The following is a 15,515-nucleotide window of genomic DNA, read 5'->3' as shown; positions in this document are numbered from 1 at the left end:
AAAATAAATACATTATTCTGAATGACACGGGTATTTCAGTTTTAGTTTTCAGCTTTGGGAGCTCACGCTCCAAAAAAAAAAGGTTGGTCTGGCTTTGCCTTTTCATGCACAGATAGACGCCTTACGTGCTGTCATACATTAAGCACTTTAAATATGCACACCTGCTCAGCAAGTCCTGTCATAAGCTCTAGTAATAAATATTGGTCTTCCTATTAGCCAAGCATACTCAGTTCTAGGTCCCACTGATTTTTGCATGGAGACATTTACAGCCTTTTGATGTGACACAGACAGGACCTGATATTGCATCTAATTCACAAGTTAATTTCACATGAGATCTTGCACTCAGTCATAATATTTGTTAATAAAAACACAAAACATATATTTTGACCACTATCCATTTCTTATTTTTCTCCCAACAGGATGTAAAGATGGATAGAGGAAACAAGAAAGCAAGAAAAAAAAAATGACCCACCAGCTTTTCTGAATGATTCCCCACATTAGCTGAGGGGACAGACCAGATTGATTTCCTTTTGATTAGGCCGTCTACATCACCCCCTACTCCACCCTCCACTACCCCAGCTGACCCCAGCATCTCAGTCACCCCAACCTGGATTTGCTGGAAGGAAACCTGACCACCAGGATAGTGCTTCAGTAACATGCTCACAACGCAATGCTTAGCACCAAGCTACTAGTGTCACAACGGTCTAACAAAACATACGTGAACCCGCATTTCAGTGTTAGCATACATTGTGTTACTATTTATTATTTCAGTGTACTTTGTTACCTAATCTCATGTAACCCAGACATGCTTTTATCAGTGGATTGACTCATTCTCAGTAGTCATTAGTACAGTACATACATATATGCTTTCTACTTGTCACACAGTGTTATAATACAGTATAGAATGGTAAGAAAACACTTTGCTCACATGCTATTGCATTCTTCACTTGTGTATAGTGCCCCTTTTATTGTGTTAAGAAGTGAAACGAGCCAGAAAAGACCAAAGAAAGATTATGAGAAGATTGTTATGAATGTTATCCAATGGAGTACATGAAGAATGTTGTCAAGTGTTTATGGTGCAGTGGTGTGCTTGTGCCATATTAATGTGTAACTCTGTGTGTATGTGTGCGCGTGCGCGTGCGCGCATGTAACCATGTGATCAGTGGTTGGGCCTGCGTGTGTATGTATGTGTGTGTGTGTGCATAAGAGTCTTCTTTCTCCCAAATGTCTACATGAAGGCGTGTGTGTATGAATGTGATAGTGTGTGAGCCTGTAGGCAGCCTGCCAGTTGTTTGTTCTTGAAGATGTGCATATGGAGAAACAGAGACTAGCAGCGGGGCCCCTCTGCTTCTGCTCTGATGAAAGGCAGCATTGATAGAATGACCCGGAACACAACCGCCGTTTCTCATAATTACAGCTGTTCAATCGCTTTTAATTACTCTTAAAGTGTGTAGAGCACCACATTCCCCTGTAATGCTGCAGGCCATCTAGAGAGCAAGAGAAAGATCCGGCACTTCTGACAAAATCCACTTTCAAAAAAGCTAAAAAGGGTGGAAAAGGGGGCCGACGTCAAAGCAGTGTAGCAGCCCTCCTCGTTTGATTTCTTTCTCTATCTAGTTCATGATGAAGTAGAGATGCTGTTTACTATTAAAAATGCAGAATGCACTCCTTTTTTTACTTCTGAGGTTTTTTCCAAGATGTTAATGGTTGCCAAACGCTGTTCTTCTTGCTTCTTCTTTTGCTGCGCCTTTGTTGTTTGTTGTTGTCAGAGAGATTTGTTTGTAGATTGGCAGTAGCTTTGACTTGTTTGAATCACTCTGTGCTCCCTGCGCCACAGCTTGTCTGTCTGAAGCAATAGGAATGGCAGTAAATAAAAAAAAAACAGTGTTTTATCCAATGTTCTGCATTCTTCTCATTTTTTTTTTTAAATTACTGGTGGATAACAAATATAAACTATATTGCCAAAAGTATTCACTCACCTGTGCAAATCATTGAATTCAGGTGTTTCATGGCCACAGGTGTGTAAAATCATGCACCTAGACGTGCAGACCGCTTCTACAAACATCTGTGAAAGAATGAGTCGCTCTCAGGAACTCCGTGAATCCCAACGTGGTACTGTGATAGGATGCCACCTGTCCAACAAGTCCAGTTGTGAAATTTCCTCACTACTAAATATTCTACAGTCAACTGTTGATGCTGAGGCATGTAGTGCGCAGAGGTCACCAACTTTCTGCAGAGTTAATCGCTACAGACCTCCAAAGTTCACGTGATCTTCAGATTAGCTCAAGAACACTGCATGGGGAGCTTCATGGAATGGCTTTCCATGGGCGAGCAGCTGCATCCAAGCCTTACATCACCAAGCACAATGCAAAGCGTTGGATGTTGTGGTGTAAAACACGCTGCCACTTCAGGAGTTGGGCTTGGCCCCTTAGTTCCAGTGAATGGAGCTCTTAATGCTTCAGCATACCAAATCATTTTGGACAATTTCATGCTCCCAACTTTGTGGGAACAGTTTGGGGATTGCCCCGTCCTGTTCCTACATGACTGCACACCAGTGCACAAAGCAGGTCCATAAAGACATGGATGAGTGAGTTTGGTGTGGAAGAACTTGACTGGCCTGCACAGAGTCCTGACCTCAGCCTGACAGAACACCTTTGAAATGAATTAGAGCGGAGACTGTGAGCCCGGCCATCTCATCCAACATCAGTGTCTGACCTCACAAATGCACTTCTGGAAGAATGGTCAAAAATTCCCATAAACACACTCCTAAACCCTTTGGAAAGCCTTTCCAGAAGAGTTGAAGCTGTTATAGCTGCAAAGGGTGAGCTAACATCATTTTAAACCCTATGGATTAAGAATGTAATGTCACTCAAGTTCATATGCATGTGAAGGCAGACAAGTGAATACTTTTTGCAATATAGTGTATGACAGGTGCAAGAGTTTCTTCATACATGTGTGTCAGTTTAAATGCAGATTGATTGTAGTCTTACTAATATTTTTGACCTTCAAACTTAGCCAATCCGTGCAGATATGTGTCTCATTACCTTCCTGTAGTGAAGGCAGAGATCCATAATGTAGTGGCAGGAACATGCACATAACTTGCGCAGTTGTCCTGAGATTATTTCCTGATAAATAAATAATTAAAAAAAAAAATTACAATGAAGCTGCTTTGAGTGTGAAAAGGGTCCCTTGGGTTTAATTTCTTGGACTTTATCCAGAAACTTTAAATATAATAAAAGCCTTTGAATGATACAACATGATAACCCAAATAATGCTCTACAGTTAAAAGTTCAGTTGCTTTTTGTTGTCTGTTTTCTCTAACCTTAACTTCAAAGGAAATAGTTGGAGTAGCAGAGCAAACATCTGCAACTTATTGATTGATGGACTGAGTGATGTCATTCCCTGCAATGAAGTGATGGCTAATATTCTGTATGCCTCTCCAAAAACTCAACTCCACACCTTTTACAAGCTGCCATCCCAAAAGTCGCTTATGTTAACTACTTCCTGTAGTGGCTGAGTGACTGAGTGATGGATGAGCGTGGAGCGCTCTCCCCTCAGGGGTCGACTGAAAAAGGTCCCCACTTGAAGAGACAATTACACAGCACTGGTAAGAGCCACAGGTATGCATTGTTCTGATCGGGGTCAGCCGCCAGCCAAGCAGCCAAGCCACCCTCAATTAGGCCAACAATAGGTGCAGGGAAAGATAAAATAACCAGGTGTGTGTTTGGGAAAGGTATCAGTTTGGGGTCATATCTCAGTCAAATGTTTCAGTATGTGGCTTGAATTGCTGGGAGTGACTACAGTGTAGTTAAATTATATAAGGGATTGGATTGGGATTGGATTTTATATATATATATAATATAGTTATTCCAGCAATGTCTGTGAGAGACCGTATATTAAGAACTGGGGAAATCTGACCTTAACCCTGATCTATTTAGAGTAGCATATAGCGAACAAGTCACAGTCTTGGATGAGGCTTTGTGCATTATTAGTTTGCAATACACTCTAAAATATTCAAGAATGAATACATGTGTTAAAAAAAGACTGAGCGTGAGTTTGTACAAAGAAATAGATGTGTGTAATGTATCTGACACGGTGTGTTTGTGTGTGTGTCCAAGGTTCCAGGGTGCTGGCTGCAGTTGGAGACCCTGGGGCCAGAGAGGCAGTAGTAATTGTAGAAGCAGGCAGAAGAGCTGAAGATAGCATCACAGCTCTGGGGTGGCTGTCAGCAATGGGAAGGGCCATGCTCATTTGTCACCAACACAGACAAACACCACTCAACACCGACAAAACACTGACTTGATTGACTACATGTGAAGCAACACAAGCCCTAATGTTTTGCAACTGTTAATTGCACTAAAGGTCATAAAAGAGGCAGGCTGGAGAAGATTCACATCAGCATAAACACAAGGCAGCACATGAAAAGACTGTCACTGAAAATTATGACTTTGACTTTATCACCCTGTCTTATTTTCCTGATTATATCCATCTTATTTAGATTTATCAATGAACATTTCTTGATGAAATTTATATGTTACCCATTAAAAAAATGTTACTTGATCAGGTCAAAATAAAATCTCCTTTACTTTCTTCTTCTCTCCTCTCAGGCTCTGGCAAGACCAAACCTGGGCAAACTGGAGCTGCACCTCATCCTGCAAACCACCTGTCCTCCCTCTTAGCAGGCTGATCACCACTGACATGTTCCCAGACCACAGTTCACTTACAGTAGTATTAGAATGAGGGTGAAGTGATGGGTATGTCATGATGCCAATATTGATGCAGTTGAGGGCCTGGCAGCTGAGCAGCTCTGATGAACAGAGGGTATGTCATGATGAATGTGTGTGTATTTATCTGTGTGTAGTTGAAGAGTGCAGAGGCGGTCTTGAGGGAGAGATGCCTTGCAGATCAAACAGCAGTCTGATCAAATGTAGAGCGTGTTTGTGGGTCGTTGCTGTGGCCCTGGCTCTAGTGACCAGCAGCCCCCAAATCATGTGTCCTGCAGGACGTCAGCCTCTTTCGTTCTTCCTCTCTCATTTCCAATCTGAAGTTGCTGACCCATTTTTTTCCATTCATGCCTCATCTTTCTGAACACCTCTGGTTGAATTTTCCACTCCGTTTAGGATTGCATTCCACATTACAGGATCCCTCTTAAACGGAAACCAGGAGGATCAAAAGTGCTTATGGGCTAAATTGCCTGTTCATTTCAGCTTCATCTTAGCTAACTTAAGCTCTTATTAGTGGTGACTAGCATTATGTTTGATAAATTAAGAAATCAATATATTAACAACAACAACAACAACAAGAAAAACGAAAATAAAATATTGCACATAGAATCATTAATTCCTCTTATATCCCTTCTCTTCTATCTCTCACATAGTTCCTCCTTCTCACTTTCCCACGTTCACGTGCACTGAGCCCTGTTTCTCCAGAGTGATGCTGAAACATCTCTGCTCATACCTGCCTCGCTCTCCTGCCGTGGTGAGCCCTGTTAGCGCCGCGCCATTCATATCAGTAGGATTAAATAGATCGTTTTCCAGCGTTAGCAGCTTCTCCGCCAAGTGGTCTTGATGTCAGGCCAAGTATAATTGAGTCATCTGCATCTCATCTAAAATGGATGAAAGGACTTTTTGATATCACGCTCTCTCTCTCCCACTCACACACGCAGGCAAACATACACACACACATACACGTTTTAAGGGCGAGAGAAAAAGGCCAACATCACTTTTTTTTTTTTTTTTTTAGGACAGTAGAGCTAGCAGCAATCAGCTCCTGTGTACCATCACTTTATGGCAATTCACTTTCTCAGCACCCCCTGTGTAACTGTGCTCTGCATCCCAAAGAACCATGTAATGGACAGCTTTGGCCCTAACTACTAATATAGTTTTGTTTGAAGCTGTTTGCACAAACAACGTATGAACGCTAAAAGGCGGTAGATGCCTTACAAGAGATGCATTCTACCTTGAGACAGTTGAGGACAAACATGTCATACTGACCGTTTTTAAGTTTGACACGATTCAGTTTACTTTCAAATACTGGATTGTATCGTTGAGATGCCGTTCTATGAGCTTTTGGCAGAGACAAATATGTAGATTTTCCTGATTCAAAAAAAGATGAAAGAAAAGTGTTGATGAAGAAGAACAAGCGAATATCCAAAGACAAGAAAGGCAGGCAGAATTATTTGGGTTTCAAAAAAATATATACAGGCAGGAGCAAATTGGCCTTCAAACTTAATTTTTCTATTTCTATGCTGCCATTCTGATTAATGTATCTGAAGGAGACAGACAAGACACAACTGCAACTGCAAATTTTAGGTCATTCTTAAGATGCACAAGAGGTAAGACATGGAAATAAGGAGGGAGGAGGAACAGTTAAAAAGGGTGGTGAGGGAAGCAGGAAGGAAGGTGTGATGTATTTGACAGGAGAGATGCTCACCTTATCTGTTCCAACCTTGAGAATGAATTGCTGGCCAGCTCCCTTAAACACACACTCAAACACTCAGTGGCACATACACATACACACATATCCCCAATGCCAACACTGCTGCCCCTTGATTGACAGCCCTTCAAATGAGTGTCTGAGTAGCACTATGCTCTGGCCCTCCAAGTAAGTGGGCCGTCAAATTACATCCAGGGGACTGGCTGGCCCCCTCTCCCGTGGCAGAGGAGATCTATTTATTTGTGTGTTTATTTGCTTGGTTTAAATATTTGGTGGGGGAAAAATATTGAATTTTTGTCCCCCGGTCAAAGTCCCCTCATATTTAGTTAATAAAGAGCAGAGGAGGTTGTTTGCCCAGAAAAGTGCAGGATGGGGGACTTTATTTAAGGGAGTCCTCAGAGAGAGCTGGTGACCTTCTTCTCTTGGAGGAGAGGGCTGTGTACACTGTGCTGAGATTCACTCTCTCTGCCTCCACCAGCCTCTGCCATTCTCCAGTCTAGCTGTGTACTCAGACATGTTTTCTTCCCTCACTTTTACCTGCTTTCTGTCAATTTCCATCCATTCCTTTCTTTCCCTTCTCGCAGGATCTTCATCTTCCCTTTCTCACACATCCTTACCTGACTTTTCTCTCTGCCTGCCTGTCTTTCCGTGGAGTCTTGCTCTATTTGAGTGGAGTCTCTCTCTGGATTCCCCAGGCTGCATCCAGGTTAAACTCTTAATTGCCTCGGCAGTAGGTGGTTTAAGGCGATGGCTCACTACAGCTCAGCCAGTCCCTGTGCAGGGGGCTGCGGGGTGACTGGGGAAGGGTGAGTTGTTCTGTGTTCTGTGTGGCAGACAGTGCAGGTAGATGATAAAGACTTATTAATATAGATGATGGAGAGATGATGGAGATGACCTCTGACAGTAGTTCTACAGAGAGCTTCAGCTCTATGTCAGAGATGAGACTCTATCTATCTATCTATCTATCTATCTATCTATCTATCTATCTATCTATCTATCTATCTATCTATCTATCTATCTATCTATCTATCTATCTATCTATCTATCTATAAAATATGGATACATTTGCTGCACATGTACTGACCCCTTTCACAATCTAACAATCAATGCCCACTAACAGAATTAATTTTGATGGAACATGTTGTAATGTAAATGTCAACATCCACAGCACCCATCTGTTTTCCTGACCCTAGCGTATCCATATCAACGTTACTGCTGATAGAAGACCCTTCCATCCTGTAACCTAGGACCACAGCTCATGTCTACGTTGATCCCAGATCCAGCCTACTGCTCATCCAAGCCTTGCTATGTTCTGTCACTAAAATAATACCTGCAACGTACCTGCATAGCTAATCAATGGGCTCAGTGCTGCATATCCGTTTATAGATGTGTTGACAGGAGTCAGGTTACCAGTAATGATGTCTTCTTTCCATGGCAAACATAAGACTGTATACTGTACTGTCTGAGGGCTTCACACACTGAAAAAGCCCAGCCTCAGAAGCCAGGCCTAGCTCATTTCATAAGGCTATATTAGCGCGTTAATGCCTCCTATCTCAGGGCTCCACCCCTGCCATTGATTCCTGTTTAAAAGGCTATGGGTAGTCAATACCACCTCCTCATCACCATCTGTCTCTATTTACTAATAAATAAAATGGAGAGCATTGACTGTTTTGGCCAGGCTTGTAAAAGCATGCATGCTAATGAGCACTGGGCCTCTGCGGCCAGCAGAGGAGGAAGAAGGTGGGGATACTCTGCCTCTCCACTAACTCTGTCTTCCCGTCTTTGTCTTGATGGTTTTCACAAGGCACAGCAGTCCAATCATCGTAATTGCCCGCCGGTCCAGTTGTTGTTTAACATCGCTCATCAGATGAAATGCTGTTTCACTTCAGCAGCATAGATTTTTCTCCTAGACTTGCTCGTATGTTCATTCATGGCTTTTTTTTTTTTTCTTCCCTCTCCAAGTAGTGTGCAGGTCAGCTCTTAAGGTCGTGTCTAGTCGTTTGTCAGATGTGGCCAATGAGCACTGCCGCACCACACTGTCAAACTGATCAATAGCAAGTGATACAGACTGGCTAGTTTGGCTGGCCCCCGTGTGACTGATTTATTCTAAAAGGCGCTCGGTCGTTTCTATCCATCTTCTCCCTCTTGGTCGTCTACTCTTTTGTAATGTCTACATAGGGAAATGTAATGTTTTGTTAATAAAGAAATGTGAAGGAGCAAAACAATCAATAATTGAAATGAAAGAAATTCCTCATGTTAAGACAGGGCTAGCTCAATATACTTCGACACACAGTGCCACATTAAAAATAATATTTTAACAGCAGTAATAATAATAATAATAATAATAATAATAATAATAATAATAATAATAATAATAATACCAGTGCTTCTGTTACCAGTGCTGCTGCTACTAGTACTACTACTACTACTGTTATTATTATTGTTATTATTAAGAAGAAGAAAAAGAATAAAAATAAGCCCACACGTATACATTTACATGTGCAGCCTTAGAATCCATTTGGCTTGACACAGATTTCCTGAGTGAAGGAGTAGTGCTGATGTGTGGAGGCTCTCATAGCTCAGCATAACACAGTACTGCTGTGTCAACTGTGACCCTAGTGACCCTGCAGGAGCTAGAGAATGGGTTGCAGTGTCACTCTGCGACGCAGGTGAAATGAGGGGTCAAATGTCAGCTGTCCAGTGTGTCAAGCTTGCTGATCAGGAAGTGTAGCCTCTCGCTTCAGGGAGTACACAGGGAGTGTCATGTTTTGGACACATACTCACACTCTGACATAAATCTTCCATGCTTACATGCCATGGAGCTCACTGTTAAATGAATGTGTAGAAGGAAAGTGGTAGGAAATGCCAGAATCTTTGTTCCTTTGCTGTGCAAAGTAGCTGCACAAAAGCTGATGATTGGTCTAGTAGAGCTTTGTTAATGGTTTGATTGCCACTAATGCAAATTTGATAAAAGCGCAGTATATTTGGAGCAAATTATCGTAACATAAAAATAATATTTCACATTTAGTCAATTTAATTCCATTTTTTGCTTCTAAGATCTTTCACTGGAACTTGAATGTACTTCTGCTTAAAGTATTCCAGTAATTTTGCTCTCACCTGTGGTGCTATCATATAGAGTCAAGGACTGCAATGGTTCCTAGTTGTTTGTCCCAGTCTTTGCTCTCTATCTGCAGCTCCCTCCCATTGTAGACACATCCAAATGGGCCCCCTACCTCTGCAGCACTGAGGCAGTTCTTCCTTCCATCCTTAACCTAAAGTCTTGGGTTAGAGAGCTCACTGTTGTTCTGAGCCACCCCAGCATCCTGGTATTGCTATGAAGGGAAAACAGCAACGCCACAGTAGAGTTTCCTCCCTTGTCTCATCTGAAGCAGGCTCTGTTGGCTGTCCAGATCAAACTGGCCCACAGTGTGGTGCCGAATCCTCTCTGCAAACAAGAGGGGGCCCGTGCATTAAAGACTCACTGCAGGAGCACCCATCCTAGAAGTTTTACTTTTCAAAAGCCTCAGAAAGGGTAAAATTACAAGGAGAGTCTGTGTGTGCGAAGGTGTGTTCACATATGTTTCAAACTCTTTTATTTCTTTTACAAAATACGTAAATATATATATATATATATATATATATATATATATATATATATATATATATATATATATATTTTTTTTTTTTTTTTTTTTTTTTTTTTTTTTAATGAATTTACTTTTTTTGTCATTTGTGATTTAAAAGAAAAAAAGGAATGTCACCCCTGCATTTTATTTTTGGATTTACTGTCTTCACTTTGATATTTTAAATACAATAATGCTTTGTTCCCTGGTGTCCACCCGTGCTTTTGACAAAAAACAAGTCAGACACTCTTCACTCTCCTATTTCTTTCTTCTTGCTCTTTACCCCTCTCCTCTCCTTACCTTCTTCCACCACTAAGTCTGTCCAGGGAGTCATTATTGCTTTGGTAAATATTTCATAGGCCTCAATACCTTTGCACACAGCCACCTGCCAGCTGCTTCTCCTCTCACACACAAACTATGGATAGACAGACCAGAATGAAAGAGAGCAAAGTGAAGTGGAAGCGGATGAGGTGGAGATAGAATGAGAGAAAAGGAGGACTGTGCTCTTTCCCTGGCTTGTGTGCATTTACATTTTGAGTGAGCTGAGATCTCTGCTCTGTATCCCGGCTTCATAACAGACTGAGTCCTGTCAGAAGATAGAGAGATTCCCTGGATGTTGTCAAATCTATGCCCAACAACGTTTTGTTTTCTGAGGTCCTATTTTTTGCCCTAAGCATTATTTTTCACTTGGCACATGAAAAGTTTCTCCTTTTTTTCTGATATGGTTGTGCTGGGAAAGGAGGGAGATAGAGAAAAAGCAAGAAACAAAAGAATGAGCTGGTGCACACTCAAGAAACGACACAGAGAGAGAGAATACAAAGCTTCTCCTTCTGCTGACCTTGAGGAGGACTGTAAGCTGCACTTACACTCCCTCCCATCTCTTCCTCCTCCTCTCACTTTTCCAGCCCCACCTGTTTACCTTGACTGGGTTAGATAGGGGTCTTGCATCACCTGCAGTGTCCTCTCTTTCCTTTTCTTCTCTTGCCTGTCCTGTGTTGTTCTCCTCACTTTTACCTTAAAAAAGACTCAAAAGGAGTAGAGAGTCAGAAATGAAATATTCAGCTTGGATATAAGCGCTTTAAGTTGTTTCAGAGTGGATACCTTGTAGCCACAGAGCTTTGACTTCATAAATAAATGGTCAACTGTGGCTCCTAAGACTGCCCTGTCTCTCTCTCTCTCTCTCTCGCTCTATATATATATATATGTGTATATATATATATATATATATATATATATATATATATATATATATATATATATATATATATATATATATATATATATATATATATATATATATATATATATATATGTGTATATATATATATATATATTTATATATATATATAAATATATATATATATATATATACACATATATATATATATACACATATATATATATATAAATATATAAATAAAATATATATATAAAATATATGGCTGATTTGTTCGTGTGCCCGGGGCTAAGTTACCCTGCCAGTGAGTTCCAGACCTTAAATATGGATAAGCTATGAAACACCTCTGTACACACTCCTATGTAGTCAGTATACTACTGAATAAAGTTCAGCAGTACACATGCTAAGAGAACTGGAACAGAAAATGCGGAATATTTATTCCATCTTAGGAAAAGCACGGCTGTTAGTTGAAAGGTGGGTGTACAAAGAGAAGTATTCCTATTGGTGTGCTTTACATTTAGACTGCATTCCTATATCCCGATTCAGCAGAAAGAAATGTAGTGTCCATTGTAATTTCCATAGCACAAATGGTTGTCGGGTGATACGCTGACTTATCAAGTGAATAAATCCTTTGAGCATTTTGGGACGTAGCCTAAAATGCTTTCCTTTGTCAACCAATTTTGTTAACTGGCCATTTATGCCTCCCCACATCTTTTTCTGCTAAAGCTCCAAAGCCGCTCTTGTTTCTGTTGAGGGAAAAGCTTGACGCTTGGTTTCCTTTGAGCTTTCCTATGTAAAAGCTTGTTCTCACATTTGCCTTGCAGTGTTGAACGTTTCTACCAGGAAATGAAATGAGTCCGTAACAAATATTTTGGCTTCTGTTGAACTCTTTGGCAAACAGCAGCTTGCCAACTGCAGCAGTGTTTTTGCATTCCCAGAAACCCCCTGGGATGGTGACTCCCTGAGCTTCCGGATAGAGGGTGAACAGCTTGTCTTTTTGATTGAAAAAGAGAAAAAAAAAAAAGCATGAAAGAAATGTTTTACAGAGTTGCATAGGTATTAGGATAAGACGGACTGAAATAAAGATTTTCCTTTGTAGATATACATAAGTCCATTTGTATTTCATTTGTGTGGCGAGAGATATGGTCTCGGTCTAGCCAGACCATTTAGTCTTGCACCCTAATCTGCAGGTGAAAAGGGGTCTTTTAGCACGATAAAGACGCCCTTGAAGACAAATTTGGCCTCTGGTGGAGCAAGTTGAGCTCAGGTCATGAACAATTTGTGCCTCATTGATTTTGTGTGTGTCTAAGTGTGTGCGTGTGCACATGTCTCAGAGAGAATATGCAGCGTGCTAACACCCATGAGCCTTGTAACCATAAATCAGCAATAGGAAGTGGTGTGACACAGGCTGCAGGGCCTTGCTGATATGGACTGGAGCTATAATGGGCCCTGTTTCAGGTGGAGGAAGACATCAGCTTCACTGATCTTTACTTCCCTGCAGAGCTCTGGAGATTATTACTGTACAAGTAGAAGCACTATTCAGGTCACTCAGATGGTAAAAAACTTTTTCTTCAGCATGTACCACACACACACACACAAACATACACCCGTTTCCGTACAGTATGCTTAGTAGAAGGCTTGACAGTGCTGTACCGCTGCATGAATGATGAACTGTATTCATGGTTTGTTCAATGTGTGCAAACAGACAACAGTGCTTGTTATTCTGTCTGTTTGTTGCAGATAGAGCCAGGGTCTTGTTAGCTGTCAGGCCAAGCATTCACAAAGCTGTTCTCTCACTTATTGATGGGGATCCACTAAATTACAGGCTCGAACAAGAGAGGCGGCAGCACGTGCCCGTACACACACACACACACACGAAAAGTTTCCTAAGAGCCTCTCATATTTCAGCACTGTGCGTTTGTAAACAAAGAAAAAAAAAAGAATGAATGTCAAGAAGATCCCAAATGCATTTTTCTTTATTTCACTTTCTGTTTCTTTTTTTTTTTTTTTTTTTAGCTGTCATTCTTTGGTCAGGCCCTGCCTGGTCTTGCTATTATCCTGAGGCGTTATCACTGTGTAGCTGCCTCTTCAGATCAGGCTTGTGATAAGGGCTAAATAAATGGAATGCTTGGCTAGTGGACATAGGTCAAGCCTTGTTTCGCCCCTTTTTTTTTTTTTTCATGTGTTGTTGTGTTTGTCTGCAGGGGAAGTTGAGGGTGCAGCACGAACGGGCTTTGCAGTCTAATGAACTTATTGATTTCAATTTCAGGGCTGTTCTCTCCCTGCCTGATGTTTCTCAAGCTTTCATCCGTTGCTGGACATAAATTAGTAACTCTGTCTCTTGTGCTTTTTTTTTTCTTCTCATCTCTTTCATTTGCTCAGTCTCAGAGACAGGTTTCTATCTTGGCAATGCTGTTTTTAAATGTGTTAAAAGCTTGTGTGGTTAAATGGATGCTGTCTCTCTGTGGGTGTTTTCTGTGTGGCCTAGCATACACCTGTCTCTGACAGCGCTGGAGCTAAGGAAATGACATAGCTCTCTCTCTCTCTCTTTCTGTGTGTGTGTGTGTGTGTGTGTGTGTGTGTGTGTGTGTGTGTGTGTGTGTGTGTGTGTGTGTGTGTGTGTGTGTGTGTGTGTCATCAGTTATTGGGGGGTTATTAAAGATGTTGAGTGACTTCTTCCCAGGGGGATCAGAGAGCAGCTGACTACTGTGTCTACTTGTGTACGTGTGCATGTGCGCCCATGTATACGTGTGCATCCACGAATCCATATCACGTATCACATGCACAACATGTTTTCCTATGAATTTGTGCGCACCTTCAAAGACAGGAGTCCATACCAACATGAGTGAGTGCAGCACATTCCCAAAAGAAGCCCAGCTCATGGAAAATGAGAGGCACACCGGTGCTGAGACAGGAAGCCTTCTCGACCCAGCAGTAACAAGCACTGTGGGATCCTCCACTCTGGACTCAGTACATCCGATATCCCCGATGATGTCCAAAGGCTAAACAGTTAAAAGGTCCGGTTGCTATATGTAGATGCTCAACACCCCTGACCTCCCACCCCCTGTTCAGAATCTGATACTCTGGGAATCACAATAATAAGGCTGTGAGCTGTGGTCAGTTTTCCAGCGCTACCAATCGGCCTTCTAATAACAGGCGCTAGCTGCGGAGACCCAGAGTGAGACAGATAGAGAGCGTGTGAAAGCGAATTGATGCTGAGTAGCACAGGTTTTAATAGGGCTGTCAGAGTCATATTGTTTATGTCGTGTTCCAGATTAATCCATTCTTCCTTTATGAGCCTCTGCAGCCACCATAAATTGCAAGCACGAAGCCGGTCCACTGTTGAGTTACGCCTCGGGGATCAGTGCCACACATGGGCGGAAAATAAATCATTTCCCCTGGATTTAACGCCGGGCAATACCTGGGTCCTTTGTAAATAAAACCATAGATGTTTTTACACCCCCCTGTTTTCTCTCTCCTGCCTCCAGGGCTCTTATTGAATCTCAAAAGGAGAGGGAGGGCGAGACAGAGAGAGAAACATGAGAGAATAAGAGAGAGCAGAACTGAAGGGGAACTGGGGGAGAAAAAGGGAGGCAAGAGAGAGAGGGAGTAAAAAAAAAGAGGGGAAAGTCTGGAAAGAGATTCCAAGTAGGGAAGGATGAAGAGACACAAATCCAGATAGCGCCACAAAACAGACAAGTAGAGAGAGAGAGAGAGGATGTAGATGTTGGCTGGGGGTGATGTATGCGTAGAGTGCTGATTCCCCGGGTTCTTGGGGTGTGCAGATTGAGATCTGTCAGACTGTCTAAACACAGGGCTGACTATAATGCACTGCTCGGGAGCAGTGGGCACAGAGCAGACAGCCAGTTTCACCAGTGCAACCAGCAGGGTGACCCAGCTCAGTTCCAGCACTGGCCATGGCCGTAGCCTATCTGTCTTCTTATAGCCTCTTCCTATCCTCATAGCCTCTAGCCCAGGGGAACAGTGCCAGAGCCTGGAGAGACAGAAAGAAGAGAAAGACAGACAGAAAGAAAGACCGAGCAACTTGTTCTTCCTGGCGTGTGCAGTTTGCCAGTCGGAGGCAGCCAATGAGAATGGGGAATGTGTGCACTGCTCTGTCAGGGCTTCATGAGTTATACATGACGTGCTATGTGAAAATGCTTCCTGTGTACTGTGTGCATCATGCTTCTCTTTTTTATCTTTTCTTATTTATTCTTTTTTCTTCTTTAACCTCCTCCTTCGCTCTTTCACGCCATCTTTCCCTCTGCTGTGCTTTCAAG

The 15,515-nt window shown here is 42.0% G+C and overlaps 1 protein-coding gene across 1 annotated transcript in view; it reads left to right on the top strand.

Annotated features, from left to right (window-relative positions):
• Positions 1-1,871, top strand: part of fto (FTO alpha-ketoglutarate dependent dioxygenase) — a 116,102-nt gene extending 114,231 nt beyond the window's left edge. The window contains exon 10 of the mRNA XM_030726152.1: positions 420-1,871. Coding sequence (XP_030582012.1) covers positions 420-426 — 7 coding nt within the window. The 3' untranslated portion in view covers positions 427-1,871. The remainder of the gene's footprint in view (positions 1-419) is intronic.
• The last annotated feature ends 13,644 nt before the right edge of the window (positions 1,872-15,515 follow it).

The sequence above is a fragment of the Archocentrus centrarchus genome, chromosome 3 (genome assembly GCF_007364275.1).
Source record: "Archocentrus centrarchus isolate MPI-CPG fArcCen1 chromosome 3, fArcCen1, whole genome shotgun sequence".
Classification (NCBI taxonomy): Eukaryota; Metazoa; Chordata; class Actinopteri; order Cichliformes; family Cichlidae; genus Archocentrus; species Archocentrus centrarchus.
This window is presented reverse-complemented; position numbering and strand designations above follow the sequence as displayed.